This window comes from Sycon ciliatum, chromosome 10, assembly GCF_964019385.1.
Source record: "Sycon ciliatum chromosome 10, ocSycCili1.1, whole genome shotgun sequence".
Lineage (NCBI taxonomy): Eukaryota > Metazoa > Porifera > Calcarea > Leucosolenida > Sycettidae > Sycon > Sycon ciliatum.
The window spans coordinates 4,454,915-4,469,319 of record NC_088652.1 but is presented as its reverse complement, the minus strand read 5'-3'; the positions used below and the strand labels follow the sequence as shown (position 1 = coordinate 4,469,319).

Here is a 14,405-nt window from a genome sequence, read left to right as displayed (position 1 = left end):
TCAGCTGGTGAACTAGACATGCGGCAAGCCGGTGGAAGTGTATTCCACCTGGCAGCGCCCAAATAAGAAATTGCACTAAAGCCATATCGGGTGTTAGCGGGGGGCAGAACAAGAGCAGCAGAGACTTGGCCACGGGTGGTGGCTGCAGTGCGAGCACCATGGGCGCGCAAGGTAAAGCGGTCTCGCAGAAGAGGACTAGCAAGTCCATTCAGGCAGCGGTAAACAAATACATAGGCCATCAGCAAGCGCGTCTCAATGGATGCCGATTCCTTCAGCCAAGCAGCACCGATGTATAATGCAGCCCTGTCCGCAAGTGGATACACGGAAACGATCCAATACATCGAGCCGGAACAAGGCGAAGGAAGAAAGAAAAAGAGAAAAAGAAAACGCCACATTACTTGGTTCAACCCACCATTCAGCCGCAACGTGCAAACCAATGTGGCTGCGACCTTCCTGAAGCTGATTGATCGCCATTTCAAGAACACCCCGCTCGCAAAACTGTTCAACCGCAACAATGTAAAAGTCAGCTATTGCTGCATGCCAAACGTCGCAGCCTCTATCAGCAGTCACAACAAGCGCCTCCTGACCAAAGCTACACCTGAAAAGCCATGCAACTGCAGAAAAAAGAACGAATGCCCACTGGAAGGCCGCTGCCTGGCATCACACATTATACGAGGCACATGTCACCAGCCAGGATGAGCGAAAATTATACATTGGCTGCGCAGACACTGAATTCAAAGCCAGATACAACAACCACACCACGTCGTTCCGACATGAGAGATACCGTACTAGCACCGAGCTGTCGAAACACCTCTGGGAGAAGAAACAAAACCACCAGGACTACCAGCTCAGATGGCAGATAAAGGAAAAGGCCAACTCCTACAGCACCGCCACAAAAAGATGTAACCTGTGCACAGCTGAGAAAACATGGATTCTCCTTGGCGATGAGACCATGCTCAACAAGAGAAGCGAAGTCATCGCAAAATGCCGCCACGCTAACAAGTATCGCCTAGCCAACTTCACCGGGGTCACATAACAAGCGAGAATAGCACGCTGCACTCCGGCCAACGGACGTGACAACCTACCTACACTTGCAACGGTCACTTCCATCAAAAATTGCTCGAATACGATTGTCACTTTGTACAAAGCCCACACTCACAAGCTTGCCACTTGAAAAGCATACTGACAACTGCGCTGCTTTCTAACACTTGTCTTTCTAACTAAGTTACTTTGCGCCTGACACTTTGTGCCTGACACTTTGCGCTTGGCACTTTTGTGTCTGCGCTTGCTGCGTGATGGGTATATCTAGCATTGTTTTTGCATGCCCGGCTTTAGTTGTTTGTTGCCTGATGATTGATTGTTCAAGAAACTCTGAGTAGCAACAGAAAGAACGTGTACTTGGTGAGGACTATACTGGATTGTGAATCAGCTCCAGTGCTTTTGCAGCACTGTTGAGCACTCTTCGCGTTGACAGGGATCTCCTCCTCTCTATGTGCCTTTGCTGTTTGCGTTATGCAGAGCTCACTGACTTGTCAGTTTGAGCACTCTGGCAAGGTACGTTCGGGCCTGATTGGAAATTTTTATTTCCATTGCTATCAGGTTCGGCCTCATTTCCTCTGTGCTGCGCTGACGAGTCCACAAAGGACGAAACAGTTCTGTCCGCAGATTGAGTATTTCGCTCCTGCTCTTGTAGCAGTTGAGCACTCTTGCGTGGGGTAGTGCCTTTGCTGTTTGCGTTATGCAGAGCTCACTGACTTGTCAGTTTGAGCACTCTGGCAAGGTACGTTCGGGCCTGATTGGAAATTTTTATTTCCATTGCCATCAGGTTCGGCCTCATTTCCTCTGTGCTGCGCTGACGAGTCCACAAAGGACGAAACAGTTCTGTCCGCAGATTGAGGTATATATATATATATATATATATTTGAGGATTTTCCAAAGACGTAGTCTAAATTGAAGGGAGTTCCATTATAATGGGAGGCTGTAGGGTTGAGATAGCAGACAGTGGAGGGCTAATGATTCGTAATGAACAGCCTAGCAAGAGAAATACAATTATGCTGAATGTTCCAGAATGGTCCTTTACTCAATGATACCTATAGCCTCGGGATATGCCTTGAAATACAAAATATACCGAAACAGAAACACAAAAATTAATAAGAATAAGCGCAACGCTCAAAGAAGGAGGACAGAGGCATGTCAGTGAGGAGTGACATTGTGTTTGGTGTCAGAGAAGTGCGTGCAAATGTGACTGTGAAACAGGGACTGCGAGGCTGTGGCTCTCAGGTCTGCGGGCAAGGCATTCCAGACAGTAGCAGTGCGGAAGAGAAATGACCTCCCGGCGTGTTTCCCAACCCGTGGCAGAGTGAATGCTAGTTGGCGGCGGCGACTACGCGTGGGGCAGTATCCCGCTGCTTCAAAAAGTTCTGGTTGGGTGGTGACCAAATGGAAGAATTCCATAAGGCAGGCGATCTTCCTGCGCCAGGATAGACTTGGCCACCCCACTTCCATGATCATGTACAGCCCTAGCGACGTTAAAAATAATTTTTAACGTCGCTAGCGCTGTACATGATTAGTGCGACAATTAGTGCCACAATTGCAGATGGAGAGCCAAGGTTTAATTTATACAAAAGAGAAAGACCAAGGAACTACAAGTTACGCTATACTGTCCACTAACACCACCAGTTACTAAACAATCAGCCCATGCGATAACATTGCACTGTTAGCCAGTTAGTTGTAGAACGTCATTACCGTCGGTCCGTGTCGTGCAATGTTATCGCATGAGCTGATTGTTTAGTAACTGGTGGTGTTAGTGCCACTTAGTGGACAGTATAGCGTAACTTGTAGTTCCTTGGTCTTTCTCTTTTGTCGATGATAAATTAATATATTTTTATTGTCTGTGGTGCCTCCTTTGCACCATGGCTGGTAACTCGGCCTATTTAGCTCGTAGCTGTACTGATGAGGCCTTTATGGCCGAAACAGCTTGCTGTCTACAGCATTGGGTATCACGCTCCTCGGCTTTCGCCTTGTTGAGCACTCTCAGTAGGCTGCTCTAGTGCTGCTGCATCGCGCAATGCCCGCTACTTTTTGTAGTTTGAGCACTCTGGCGCTAGAGCGACGAGCTACCTTAATGTCTGTGGTGCCTCCTTTGCACCATGGCTGGTAGCTCGGCCTATTTAGCTCGTAGCTGTACTGATGAGGCCTTTATGGCCGAAACAGCTTGCTGTCTACAGCATTGGGTATATTTTTATTATTATTTATTAAATTTTGAATAGGGCATTCCCACAGGCCTAAGGCCTTCTTACGGGGTACCCTATACGTTTTTGTATGGATGAGCGGAAGTCTGATAGCGTGGAGCAAATACGAACAGAAGCAGGGAGCAAATTCCAGCGATCTGCACCTAAGAAGCTTAATGCGTACAAGCCAAAGCGGTTATTCGCCGGGGGAAGAGCAAGAGACAGAGTAACCTGCGAGCGGGTGGTGGACGCTGTGTGTGTGGCATTGACTCTAGTCACAAAACAGTCTGTTAAGAGCGGGCTGCATACCTTGTTGTAATGATGTATAAATAACGTTTCTTCAGAATTCCCAAACTCCATTGCAGCGTATTCCTTGCACTTGAAAACACCTCCATTCCGGCAACAGGCTCTCAGCTGCACCAAATAAATAACTTTGCCAATATTTCGCCCATTGGGCATCATCAGGGCATTGAGGAAGGGGAGGCCAAATTACGAAATATAAAGACGAATAATGCAGGCAGATGAATGTTCTAGAACTAACACATCATGGTGACACAATTGGCAAGGCCAGCAAACTAAACAATCATCACTTGTAAGGTGACCTAAACAAAACGAAAGATGAGATAACTCACACATACACACAGACACAATTTGGCAAGAAAACTAACACTAACACTAACACTAAAGTTTACAACCATCACCTGTAAGGTGACCTAAACAGAAGAAAGAAGACTAGTAAGACTATCATAGCACGTACAAGAACACTTTCAAGTGTGGGAATGCTAAAGGCGATCTATGTATATGACAGCGGTGTATGTGCAAAGTATGTGTATGTGCTGTGTCAGGTGGTAAAGTCCAGTGGTAGTTCGAGGAGATGGGTGTCGATTCCAGTGACGATCCGGTGACATCCAATCAGTCAATTAGGCGCCAGCCGTCATCGCAATTGAGTGTTGTCATAAAGCCGTCAGACAAGGGAAAGAGATTCGTCTTGTTACCCAGTACACAATATGATGAGAAAGCCGAAGCCATGCTGGACCAAGAAGCTGACTATGAGAAGGTGGCCATGACGGTGGACAAACTGGATGAGGAGACAAGACGTTTTGTCGACACTCATCTGAAGAACAAGCTCCCGGAGAAACTGGAGAAGGCAATTAAACCGAGGCACTCGCGGATGCCAAGGTTTTACGGTCTCCCCAAAGCCGACCATAAGGCAGGATTGCCATTGCGTCCCGTGGTCAGTTCTTGCGACAGTCCTACAAGTAACCTTTCGTTGATTGTTGAAAGGATACTGAATCAGCTCCTTATGTTCGTACCTGCTCATCTAGATAGCACCGAAGCCTGCATTGAAGACATCAAGAGGCATCGCCAGGTCCCGGATGGCTGCATCATCGCCTCATTCGATGTAGTGGGCCTCTATTCGAACATTCCTATAGATGAGAGCATTTCGGCCGCTATTACCAAGCTAGAGCAGCATAGAGATGAATGTCGACATGCTTGGATTGACGGTTGCGGATGTACAGCTGATGTTGCAGTATGTTCTGTCAAACAACTACTTCGAGTTCAATAGTAAACAGTACCGTCAGAAGCGTGGAATTGCGATGGGGAACCATCTGGCACCTCCGCTGGCCATCCTCTTCATGGATGCGCTTGAGCAGAAGGCCCTCTCGACAGCTACAGTGAAGCCAGATCTCTACAAGCGATATATCGACGACTGCATACTACTGTGGAGACATGGCTGGAAAGGTTTAACAGCACTTCTAGATCACTTCAACGGACAGCACACTACTATCAAATTCACAATGGAACACTCGGTCAACGAAACTCAGTCAGTGAACTTCCTGGATCTAGCGCTGTCTGTGCGTGGAAACAGCATAGAGTGGGAGCTCTATGTTAAGCCTTCCCACAATGGTGTCCACCTGTCTTATGAATCATGTCTCCCCTGGTCGTGTAAAAGAGCTGTTGCAACGAACCAATTCTCTCGAGCTATCCGTAACTCGTCAACACCGGAAGCGGAAGACAGGAGCATGTCCATAATTGAAGAGTTGCTCGAGAGAAATGACTATCCACGCACCGAGATAAACGCAGCACGACGAGCAGCCAAGAGGAAGAGACAAGATACACACCCGTCTCAACAACAGCAGCGTGACAGCAAGCGCAGACACAACCAATTCAAGTCAGTCATCAAACTGCCCTTCATCAACGACTCACTTGCCGCTCGTGTCTCACGACGTGTTCGAAAGTTCAGTCCGCATGTTCGTGTTGTCTTTGTGTCTGGTCCTTCTTTGAAGGATATGTTGGTCCGATCGTCGAGTGCTGTACGTGTGTGTCCCCGTGAGAAGCAGCGATCGGAGGTGAAGAGAGGGAGAGGTCGACCAATGGAGTGTCGTGCATGTGATGCGAGTATGGTGGATAGTCAGTGTTTAGTCAAAGGTGTTGTCTATTGTATGTCTTGCACGTTGTGTGCGGAATTGTACGTTGGTGAGACCGAGCGGCCGGTGAGGGACCGATTCGCTGAGCACTACCGAGAGGCAAGGGCGATGGTGGCGAAGGCTCCCTGGGGCTTCCACTATCGTACCCAGCATCGAGAATCTTTAAAGTCTTCCAACTTTCTGCCCTTCCACCAGGCAAAGATTCTCGGCAGGGAGGCTTCGCTACCATCAAGGAAACTGCTTGAAGCTATCGAGATAAGGAAGCGCAAACCAGCAGTCAATTGCGATGACGGCTAGCGCCTAATTGACTGATTGGATGTCACCGGATCGTCACTGGAATCGACACCCATCTCCTCGAACTACCACTGGACTTTACCACCTGACACAGCACATACACATACTTTGCACATACACCGCTGTCATATACATAGATCGCCTTTAGCATTCCCACACTTGAAAGTGTTCTTGTACGTGCTGTGATAGTCTTACTAGTCTTCTTTCTTCTGTTTAGGTCACCTTACAGGTGATGGTTGTAAACTTTAGTGTTAGTGTTAGTGTTAGTTTTCTTGCCAAATTGTGTCTGTGTGTATGTGTGAGTTTTCTCATCTTTCGTTTTGTTTAGGTCACCTTACAAGTGATGATTGTTTAGTTTGCTGGCTTTGCCAATTGTGTCACCATGATGTGTTAGTTCTAGAACATTCATCTGCCTGCATTATTCGTCTTTATATTTCGTAATTTGGCCTCCCCTTCCTCAATGCCCTGATGATGCCCAATGGGCGAAATATTGGCAAAGTTATTTATTTGGTGCAGCTGAGAGCCTGTTGCCGGAATGGCGGTGTTTTCAAATGTATAAATAAGTACAAACAATTTGAATCTCAGACGTAAGGAGATGGAAGCTAGGCGGTATCTGGCTAGAATAGCAGAAATGTCACAGAACCCGGGATAACCGAAAATAGTTCTAACTGCACGGTTGCTGAGGCGAGTCAAGCGATCTTGTTGCCCAGCCTGCAGACTATGGGAAAACGCATTGGAACCGTACTCTAGTTAGGCTTGTATGAACGAGCAGTAGAAAATCCTCTTTGCATCAATAGTTAGACGGTCACGGATTCTACGAAACGCAGCTATTTTGTCGTCTATCTTTCGCTCAAGGACACTGATGTGGTCAGCGAATGTCATGTGCTGGTCAAATGTCATACCAAGGCACTTGACGGTGGTCGCTGGTGCAATTGAGACATTCTCAATGGTGAGTCGGAGGGAGGAGCATACTTTTTTCGATCTGGGGTGGAACACAATGAACTGTGTCTTGCTGGCATTCAGGATTAGTCCTCGTTCACTCAGAAATTCGCGGACACGGCACACATCTCGGGCCAGTTCTTCGGTAGTGTGTTGTACATGTAGGTTGCGGCCTGCTAGGCATAGGGCGACATCGTCAGCGTACTGGCGCACCGTGCTGGAAGATGCTGCCGAGGGCAATTGGCGTACAGATAGGTTAAAGAGCACAGGTCCAAGGGTGGATCCCTGAGGAACTCCCCTGTGAGCTTCGTAATGTTCACCTCTGGACGTGCGTGTTACCACTCGCTGTCGCCTGCCTCGTAGGTAGCTCGCAAACCATTGCAGTGCGCTACCTCCAATGCCGATCTCGAAAAGCTCCTGCAGTAGCATGTCGTGATTGACCGTGTCAAATGCTTTCGACATATCAAGAAACGCTGCCACCACGTAATTACCAGCATCCAGACTTTGTTGCCAGTCATTCGCCACCAAGGCTAGCAAGTGACAGTCATCGCGGGAGCAGGGGCGTAGGCAGGGGGGGGGGGGTGCTTTGGGTGCCAAAGCACCCCCCTCAAACATTTCGATCTTGTTTCACAGCTGGTTCGAGAGAGAGAGAGAGAGAGAGAGAGAGAGAGAGAGAGAGAGAGAGAGAGAGAGAGAGAGAGAGAGAGAGAGAGAGAGAGAGAGAGAGAGAGAGAGAGAGAGAGAGAGAGAGACCATAGTATAGTATACGCAGACCGCTGATTACATGCGTGCCACTCTGCACATCGCACACTGTAGCCATCCCTGTTCAGACCAGGGAGTACTACCAGGAGTAGTAGTTGACTATGAATTTTAGTCTCATGATTGGCCATTTTGCAATGAAATTTCTAGTCAATTGAACTCCGCTTCGTGCCTGCTGTTGTGCAGTGTCACATCAGGCCTCAGCAGGCTCAGCGCATGATTCGCATCGCACTCCACATGTTTTGTTAGAAGCAAGGAATCATACAAAACACGCCATTGGCAGAAGCAAGGAAGTAGCAACGTGGTCTATGGGCGGAAAGCACACGTCAGACATAGCAGTTTACTCTCACTATGTTTTGTATAATGCAGCTCTGGCTGCTATTAATTGGTCTTGATGGAGGTTGTGGAAAGGTACAGTTTCTTTCAAGTGTTGCAAGTGTGGGTACAGCAGCAGAACTTGTGAAAGTAACGTTGAAGTGCAGTTTGAGTTTTTGTGGGGAATAACTTAGCGTAGGTTTGATCAAGGACGCCTTACTGCACTATCAAACATTACGAAGAGGAAACATGGCTCGAGAAATCCCACTTTAAAAGTCCGATGGAGAGTGTGATAATTCTGGAGAAAGCAGCATCCAGGACTTTGTCCGTCATGACATTAGTTGGAAGCAGGGAGTAGTAAAATATCGTAATAATTACTACTCCCTGGTTGGAGATTTGCCATTCACTGATTGATTTTCAGCGTCAAATTAGGGGCGAATTTGCTCCCCCCCCCCCTTTTCACGGATGGAATAATGTGCATGAAACTTAAAAGGACCAATATAAGCGCATGTACTTTTGTGTGGGGAAAGTCGTGCCCCCCCCCCCCCCCCTCTTGATCACTATCCTGGCTACGCCCCTGAGGAGTGTTGTCTTCTGTAGGTGAACTGTTCAGGCGGCAGTGCTTGGTTTGCTTGTGGAGCATCGCGTACGAATTCTATTAGCTGGTCAAGGGCACAGCGTTCTAACAGCTTGGACATTTGCGGAAGGAGAGATATTGGTCTGTAATTAGTAGGATCGCTGTCATCACCTCGCTTATGTACATGTATTGGCCGGAGTTAGCCTGTTTGTACGGAGTTGGGAAAGTAATAGTTCCTGATGGAAGTGAGTCTGAAAATAAGCGGAGCGAGAACAGGGGCAATCCCGTCAGCTGCCGACTTGTAGATTGCTGCGGGTACGTTGTCGGGGCCGCACGCTTTACGGCAGTCCAACCGCTTTAGGCTCGTACCTGTACGAACAAGCCAAGTTGCAATGTGGTGAAAAGAAAGGAGACACCGACTTATAACATGGCAGCGCTTCTCACATGCAACGTTTTAGAAACGAAACACATACATGCACCTTACTCCTTAGCATCTAGGTTGATTTGTTTCGGTTTTCAACAAAATAATAAGGACTTAGGTGCATGCTCCCTAGCCCTATCTACATGATTGTACATGTACATGATCTACCTGGTGCCGAGTGACGGCCTGTGGCAAATCGCCTTGCACGGACGTGTCTACCGCTGGATCATAATAATAGACTCAACGAGTTACGTACAGTTTTAGGGGGCCTCCCGGGGATTCCCCTTGCAGATATCCTGATGATACGAGCATGGCACTAGGTCCGATGCATGCACACAACTTCTGCACTTTCGATCGCTTGCTTTCGATCGCATCCCGACAAGCCAAGCTCGAGTTTTGTTCATGCATCGGACCAGGGGAATCCCTGGGAGGCCCCCTAAAACCGCATAATCAAATTGTACGTAACTCGTTGAGTCTATTCCGGCGGTAGACACGTCCGTGCACGGCGATTTGCCACGGGCCACCAGGTAGATCATGCACGTGTAGACAGGGAGCGTGCACCTTATTTATTTGTTGAAAACCGAAACAAATCATTGAACCTAGATGCTAAGGTGCATGCATGATTGTATGTGTTTCGTTTCTAAAACATTGCGTGTGAGGAGAAGCGCTGCCATGTTATAAGTCGGTGTCTCCTTTCTTTTCACCACATTGCAACTACTTGGCTTGTTCGTACAGGTACGAGCATTGATCTCTACACTCCATTTCAGAAGGCAGACGGAAAGGCCAGAGTACTAGCGCACCTCACCTGTAGCGAGTGTAGGCTGTAGCTGGCGGCTGGGAGCCTCTCGGAATAGCCACCGCTGGTTAGTGAGAGCCAAGATGATCGGGCAATATGGCAAGCTGACTGTCCTCTTCGCGGTTATTGGATTCTTGCTGCTAGCCGGCCAGGGTGCTGTGCTCAACCTGTACCTGGCTAGCAGCGAATCTAGCATCAAGTCCTCTCGACACTGGATATGGACTGTATGCGACATCGGCGTCTTACTCTTCTGGTTTGTGCCGCTAGTTCAGCACCGAAATGACGACAAGCGCCTGAAGATCTGGAGAGCGTGGCTCCTGTACTCGACGTTCCTGGCGATTCGCGTCGGTCTGACCTATTGGTACATTGCCAAGGACCTGGGCACCGAGATCAAGCTGGGAGCCAACCTCTTGAAGGTCACCGTAGCCTCGACAGCTGCAGTGTTCATGTGCTTCGGTCGCGGCTCGGTGGCGCACAAACCCAATACGGTGGTCAAGCTGTACGTGGAGCGCCTGGAGCGCTGGGTCTTCCTGGACATCCTGGACGGCACTGAGTTTCTCGACGTGCTGTTCACGGAGACCAGGCGAGGCGCAGACTGCATGGAAAATCACATCGACGATAGTTTGCGCGTTGGCATTATCATCGTGGGCGTGCTCGCCCTCGTTCTGCCCTTCATCGCTCTGATCGAGGTGGAAATACACGATCCCGGTGATTCCATCTTCTGGCGAGAGATAAAGTCAAATCGCACGCGAAACGGACAGCTGTGGTACATCTGTTTGGGATTGCTGATCAACCTTGCTTTCCTAGCCCTCAGAATCACACTCTGGGCTAAACACAATCACGAAATAAGCATACTGATGGCTAAAAATGTCATGTTCATCATCGCCAACATCTTGGACATCGTCGATATCGTGTTTTGAATCAACACCTCTACAAACCGTAACGGCGTTGACAACAGCACCCAACCAGCGGAGAAGTTTGGAATCAAAACCAGAACGTGCCCACCTCAGCTGGACGAACTAAAACCGTTCGAAGGTGATTTGCTGCGAATGGTCGGAGATATCAACTTCAGAAGGGTTACAGAGGAGTTCCAAGACACGCTTAGGAAGGACATCAAGGACATGAAGGGTAGTGAGCAGCTGATCATCCCAGCGGACAAAAAATTGCCCAGTGCCCCCATGGCTTACCCTTGTCCTGCCTGGTGGTTTCTCCGCCTCTGCACGCTCCATGCATAGGTGGCGCCTACTGCGCATGCCCATCCAGTGATGTAATTCTTACCACTGGCTCTTCCCATGCATGCCCTGCATTGATAACTCACACCTCCTCTACATGCCCATGCGTATCCCCCACAATAAGAACAAGCTACCCCACGACAAAAGCATTAGTTGTCTGATGATTGCCTTTGCATTCAGCTACATGTACATGTACGTGCATGAAACGCAGCGTTACAACGTATGTTGTACGTGCATGAAACGCAGCGTTACAACGTATGTTGTACGTGCATGAAACGCAGCGTTACAACGTATGATGTACGTGCATGAAACGCAGCGTTACAACGTATGTTGTACGTGCATGAAACGCAGCGTTACAACGTATGTATATATAATTGGTGGAACCATTCTGTTTGACCTTTGTGGTTACGCTCCGCCCTTGTGGTGTTGAGCACTGTTGAAACCTGGGCATACCCACTTATGATTTTGAAGTTATGTTATTTGACTGCTTATGGGTTGCGCAGGTGAACGGTGCCTAGTGCAGCATGGTCACTGCATGAGTAGGTGATGGTGCAACGGTTGTGCAATCATAAAACCGGGATTCATGAGGTAATCATTCTGGAATTTGAAATACCGACTGGTTGCCGTGATAAATATAATTATGCCTTCGTACTGTACTTGGTCAGTATAGGAAATAAAAGCCTCGTAAAAGACCTCGACTTTTATTTCCTATATTGACCTCGTACTCAGTCAATATTAGATACAATACATGTACATATGGATGATATCATGAGGCCTATACTATAAAACTTATTATTACTTTAAAATCTTGTAGGACGCATCACGCAGCTTCATAAGTAAAAAATTGGTTGTGAGCAACACTGGCTCACACTCAAATCACTGCTTTTCACCAGAAAAATATTATATTTCAACGTTTCGGTCATGAAATAACCATCATCTTATTATTACTATATGAAGAAAATGTTGAGTCACCTCCACCATTACACTGCGCTCTTTAGCCGACTAGACCCTCCTGCACACAACCATCACCACTGCGAGGACACTTCTACCTCCTTCACTGATGAGCTACATGTACGTATTAGCGAAACAGCTGTCTGCATTATCAATATCGTCTACGGAAGTGTCCTCGCAGTGGTGATGGTTGTGTGCAGGAGGGTCTAGTCGGCTAAAGAAAATGGTGAAGAAATCGTCTCCAGTTAGAGTCGTGATGGCGATAGCGAGGAGAACCTGGACGACATCGATCCAGCCAATCGAAGTACGGAGATACTAGCTGTTTCTGGTCCTCACACAAAGGGAACACGCGCAGCAGAGCTCATACGTTTGCAGCAAGTTCACCAGGAAAAAGGCCTGAAGCGCAGTGTGAAAACTGTTTTGAATTGAAGTCCTTGGCGATGAAGTGCTACTGAATGCCAGGCGAATGAGCGAGCAGATCAAGAGACCTCCACTCGAGACTTTCCTCGCTGGACAGCTAGCTGCAAGGGATTGTATGGAGCCAATAGCAGCATAAAATTAGCATTATGATCATGATTTTCCGGTAGCATTTTGTTACGTGCACAATACTGCCCAAACCAAGCCTTTTTTGCATACTTACTACTGGTGAATTTCTGGCATTACAGAGGAACAGCAGCATTACAAGTAGCATTATGATACAGTTTTTCTGGCATTTTTCTGGCATTGCCAATAGCATTATCCCGCAAAATAACTAGCATTATCCGCCCAGGCCTAGTTACTACACGCTTAGTAGAAAACTGAAGCAGACGGTCCTTACTCCTTTTTTTATGCTGGACGGTTCCTTGCGTCGCTTCAGTAAATCACTTTCCAAAGTTCCCCATGAAATTCATTAGAACGGGTCCTCCATCTACAATATTATTATTTATTATGTGCTTGTTCGCGTAGACATCAGCATGGCCTGCAGCTGCATTAATGGGCATGCAAATCATGCAAACCAGCCAAAAATGTTCGCATAAGCCACTTCGAATAGATACAAAAGACCATAACAGTTTCAAAAAAAAGAAGAAATATGCGAAAAGAAGACAAAAACTAGGGTGCCGACACCACTCGGGCACAGATGCCCACCCAACCGCTTCGGTCAGCAGCAAGGGCACGGAACGCCTCCAGATCGACTTTGCTTGACAAGGAAAGTCCAATCCGCTTGGCATCATCTTGTAGTAGCGTCGGTAGTGTGTGTCTTGGTCGTCCCCTCCAGCCCGCTGGACGAGGCTCTGCGAAGTACGCTCCCATGGCCAGGGATGGTGGGGAGTCAGCTGGGAGCCGGAGGACGTGCCCAAAGAGCCTCCACCTAGCTCTCAAGATGATAATGCGGAGAGGAACCGCGCCGGTACGCTCATAGAGCCTCTCGTTCCTAATCCGATTCGGGAACACAATGCCGATTAGCGCCCGCAGCTGTTTTCGGTGGAAGGCCTCAATACGGCTTAGCTGCTGTTTCGTTGGTGCCCATGTTGCACAATTGTAGCAGAGTACAGGGAGTACAAAGGCATTATAGAGCCGGATGCGGAGATCCTCCGAAACTAGCGACCTACGGATCCACAGCGTCCAGAGTTTACCAAAGGCAACAGTTGCCAGTTGCTGTCGCCGTAGCATATCCTCGGCATCACCTAATAGGGACCCGAGTTTCTTGGTGGTTCGCCACTCCTCCTTGTTGTGTCCTGCTCAAGGCAGACCAACTCTTCGAAAGATGAGAATGAATCATCAGTAAAACGCAATGGCTTTTAAAGGGAAGCTGGCTGCAAAGGCGGCTTGAAAGGTGACATGTGAATGTGTTATGTGCAAGGCGCCAGAGGTATCGCAGTGCAGGGCCTAGGGTGCGAACAGCAGCACTAGCAGCCTGAGTACCAAGACCCATGCAGGGAAAGGTGCTACAATATCACCATATGCCCCCTCGGCTTGAGTGCGACTTGGGAGCACTGACACAAAGAAAATCCTGAAACTGAAATTCGAAAATCACAGCGTAGCGCACAAGCAACAAGGAAAAAGCAAGAGAAGCATGCCCAGTCAATCTATGCACGTGGCCGGAGGAACCGTCTGTTCCGCCAGAAGCTGGACCCCGTCACTGTCTGCACTGTGTAGCTCCGTCCTCTTCTCGTGCATTTTGTGACCGTTCCTTCCATATCCCAGCGTTTTGAAGACTGGTTCTGGATCCATACCTTATCGCCTACGTGCAGAGGGGGCAGAGGTTTGCCAAGCTGGGATGAGACCTGCAGGGGAGCACTGCGGCTGTGGGCAGCGTACTGCTGCAGATTTGCAGGAAGTGTGGGAACCTTGGTCCTCGTTGGCCTTCCAAACACCAGCTGGGCCGGGCTTGCTCCTCCTGGCCCAGGCGTGTTACGCCACTCCAGCAACCCTTCTCTGAAGGCACTGCTGTTATAGGCGTCACCTTTGCCAATTTTCATTAA

The 14,405-nt window shown here is 48.4% G+C and overlaps 1 protein-coding gene across 1 annotated transcript; it reads left to right on the top strand.

The window, feature by feature from the left end:
* The first annotated feature begins 4,828 nt into the window (after positions 1 to 4,828).
* On the top strand, positions 4,829 to 5,956 carry LOC135826269 (uncharacterized). Its single transcript, XM_065338900.1, has one exon. The coding sequence runs from the start codon at positions 4,829 to 4,831 to the stop codon at positions 5,954 to 5,956; it is 1,128 nt and encodes a 375-aa protein (XP_065194972.1).
* Positions 5,957 to 14,405: the final 8,449 nt, after the last annotated feature.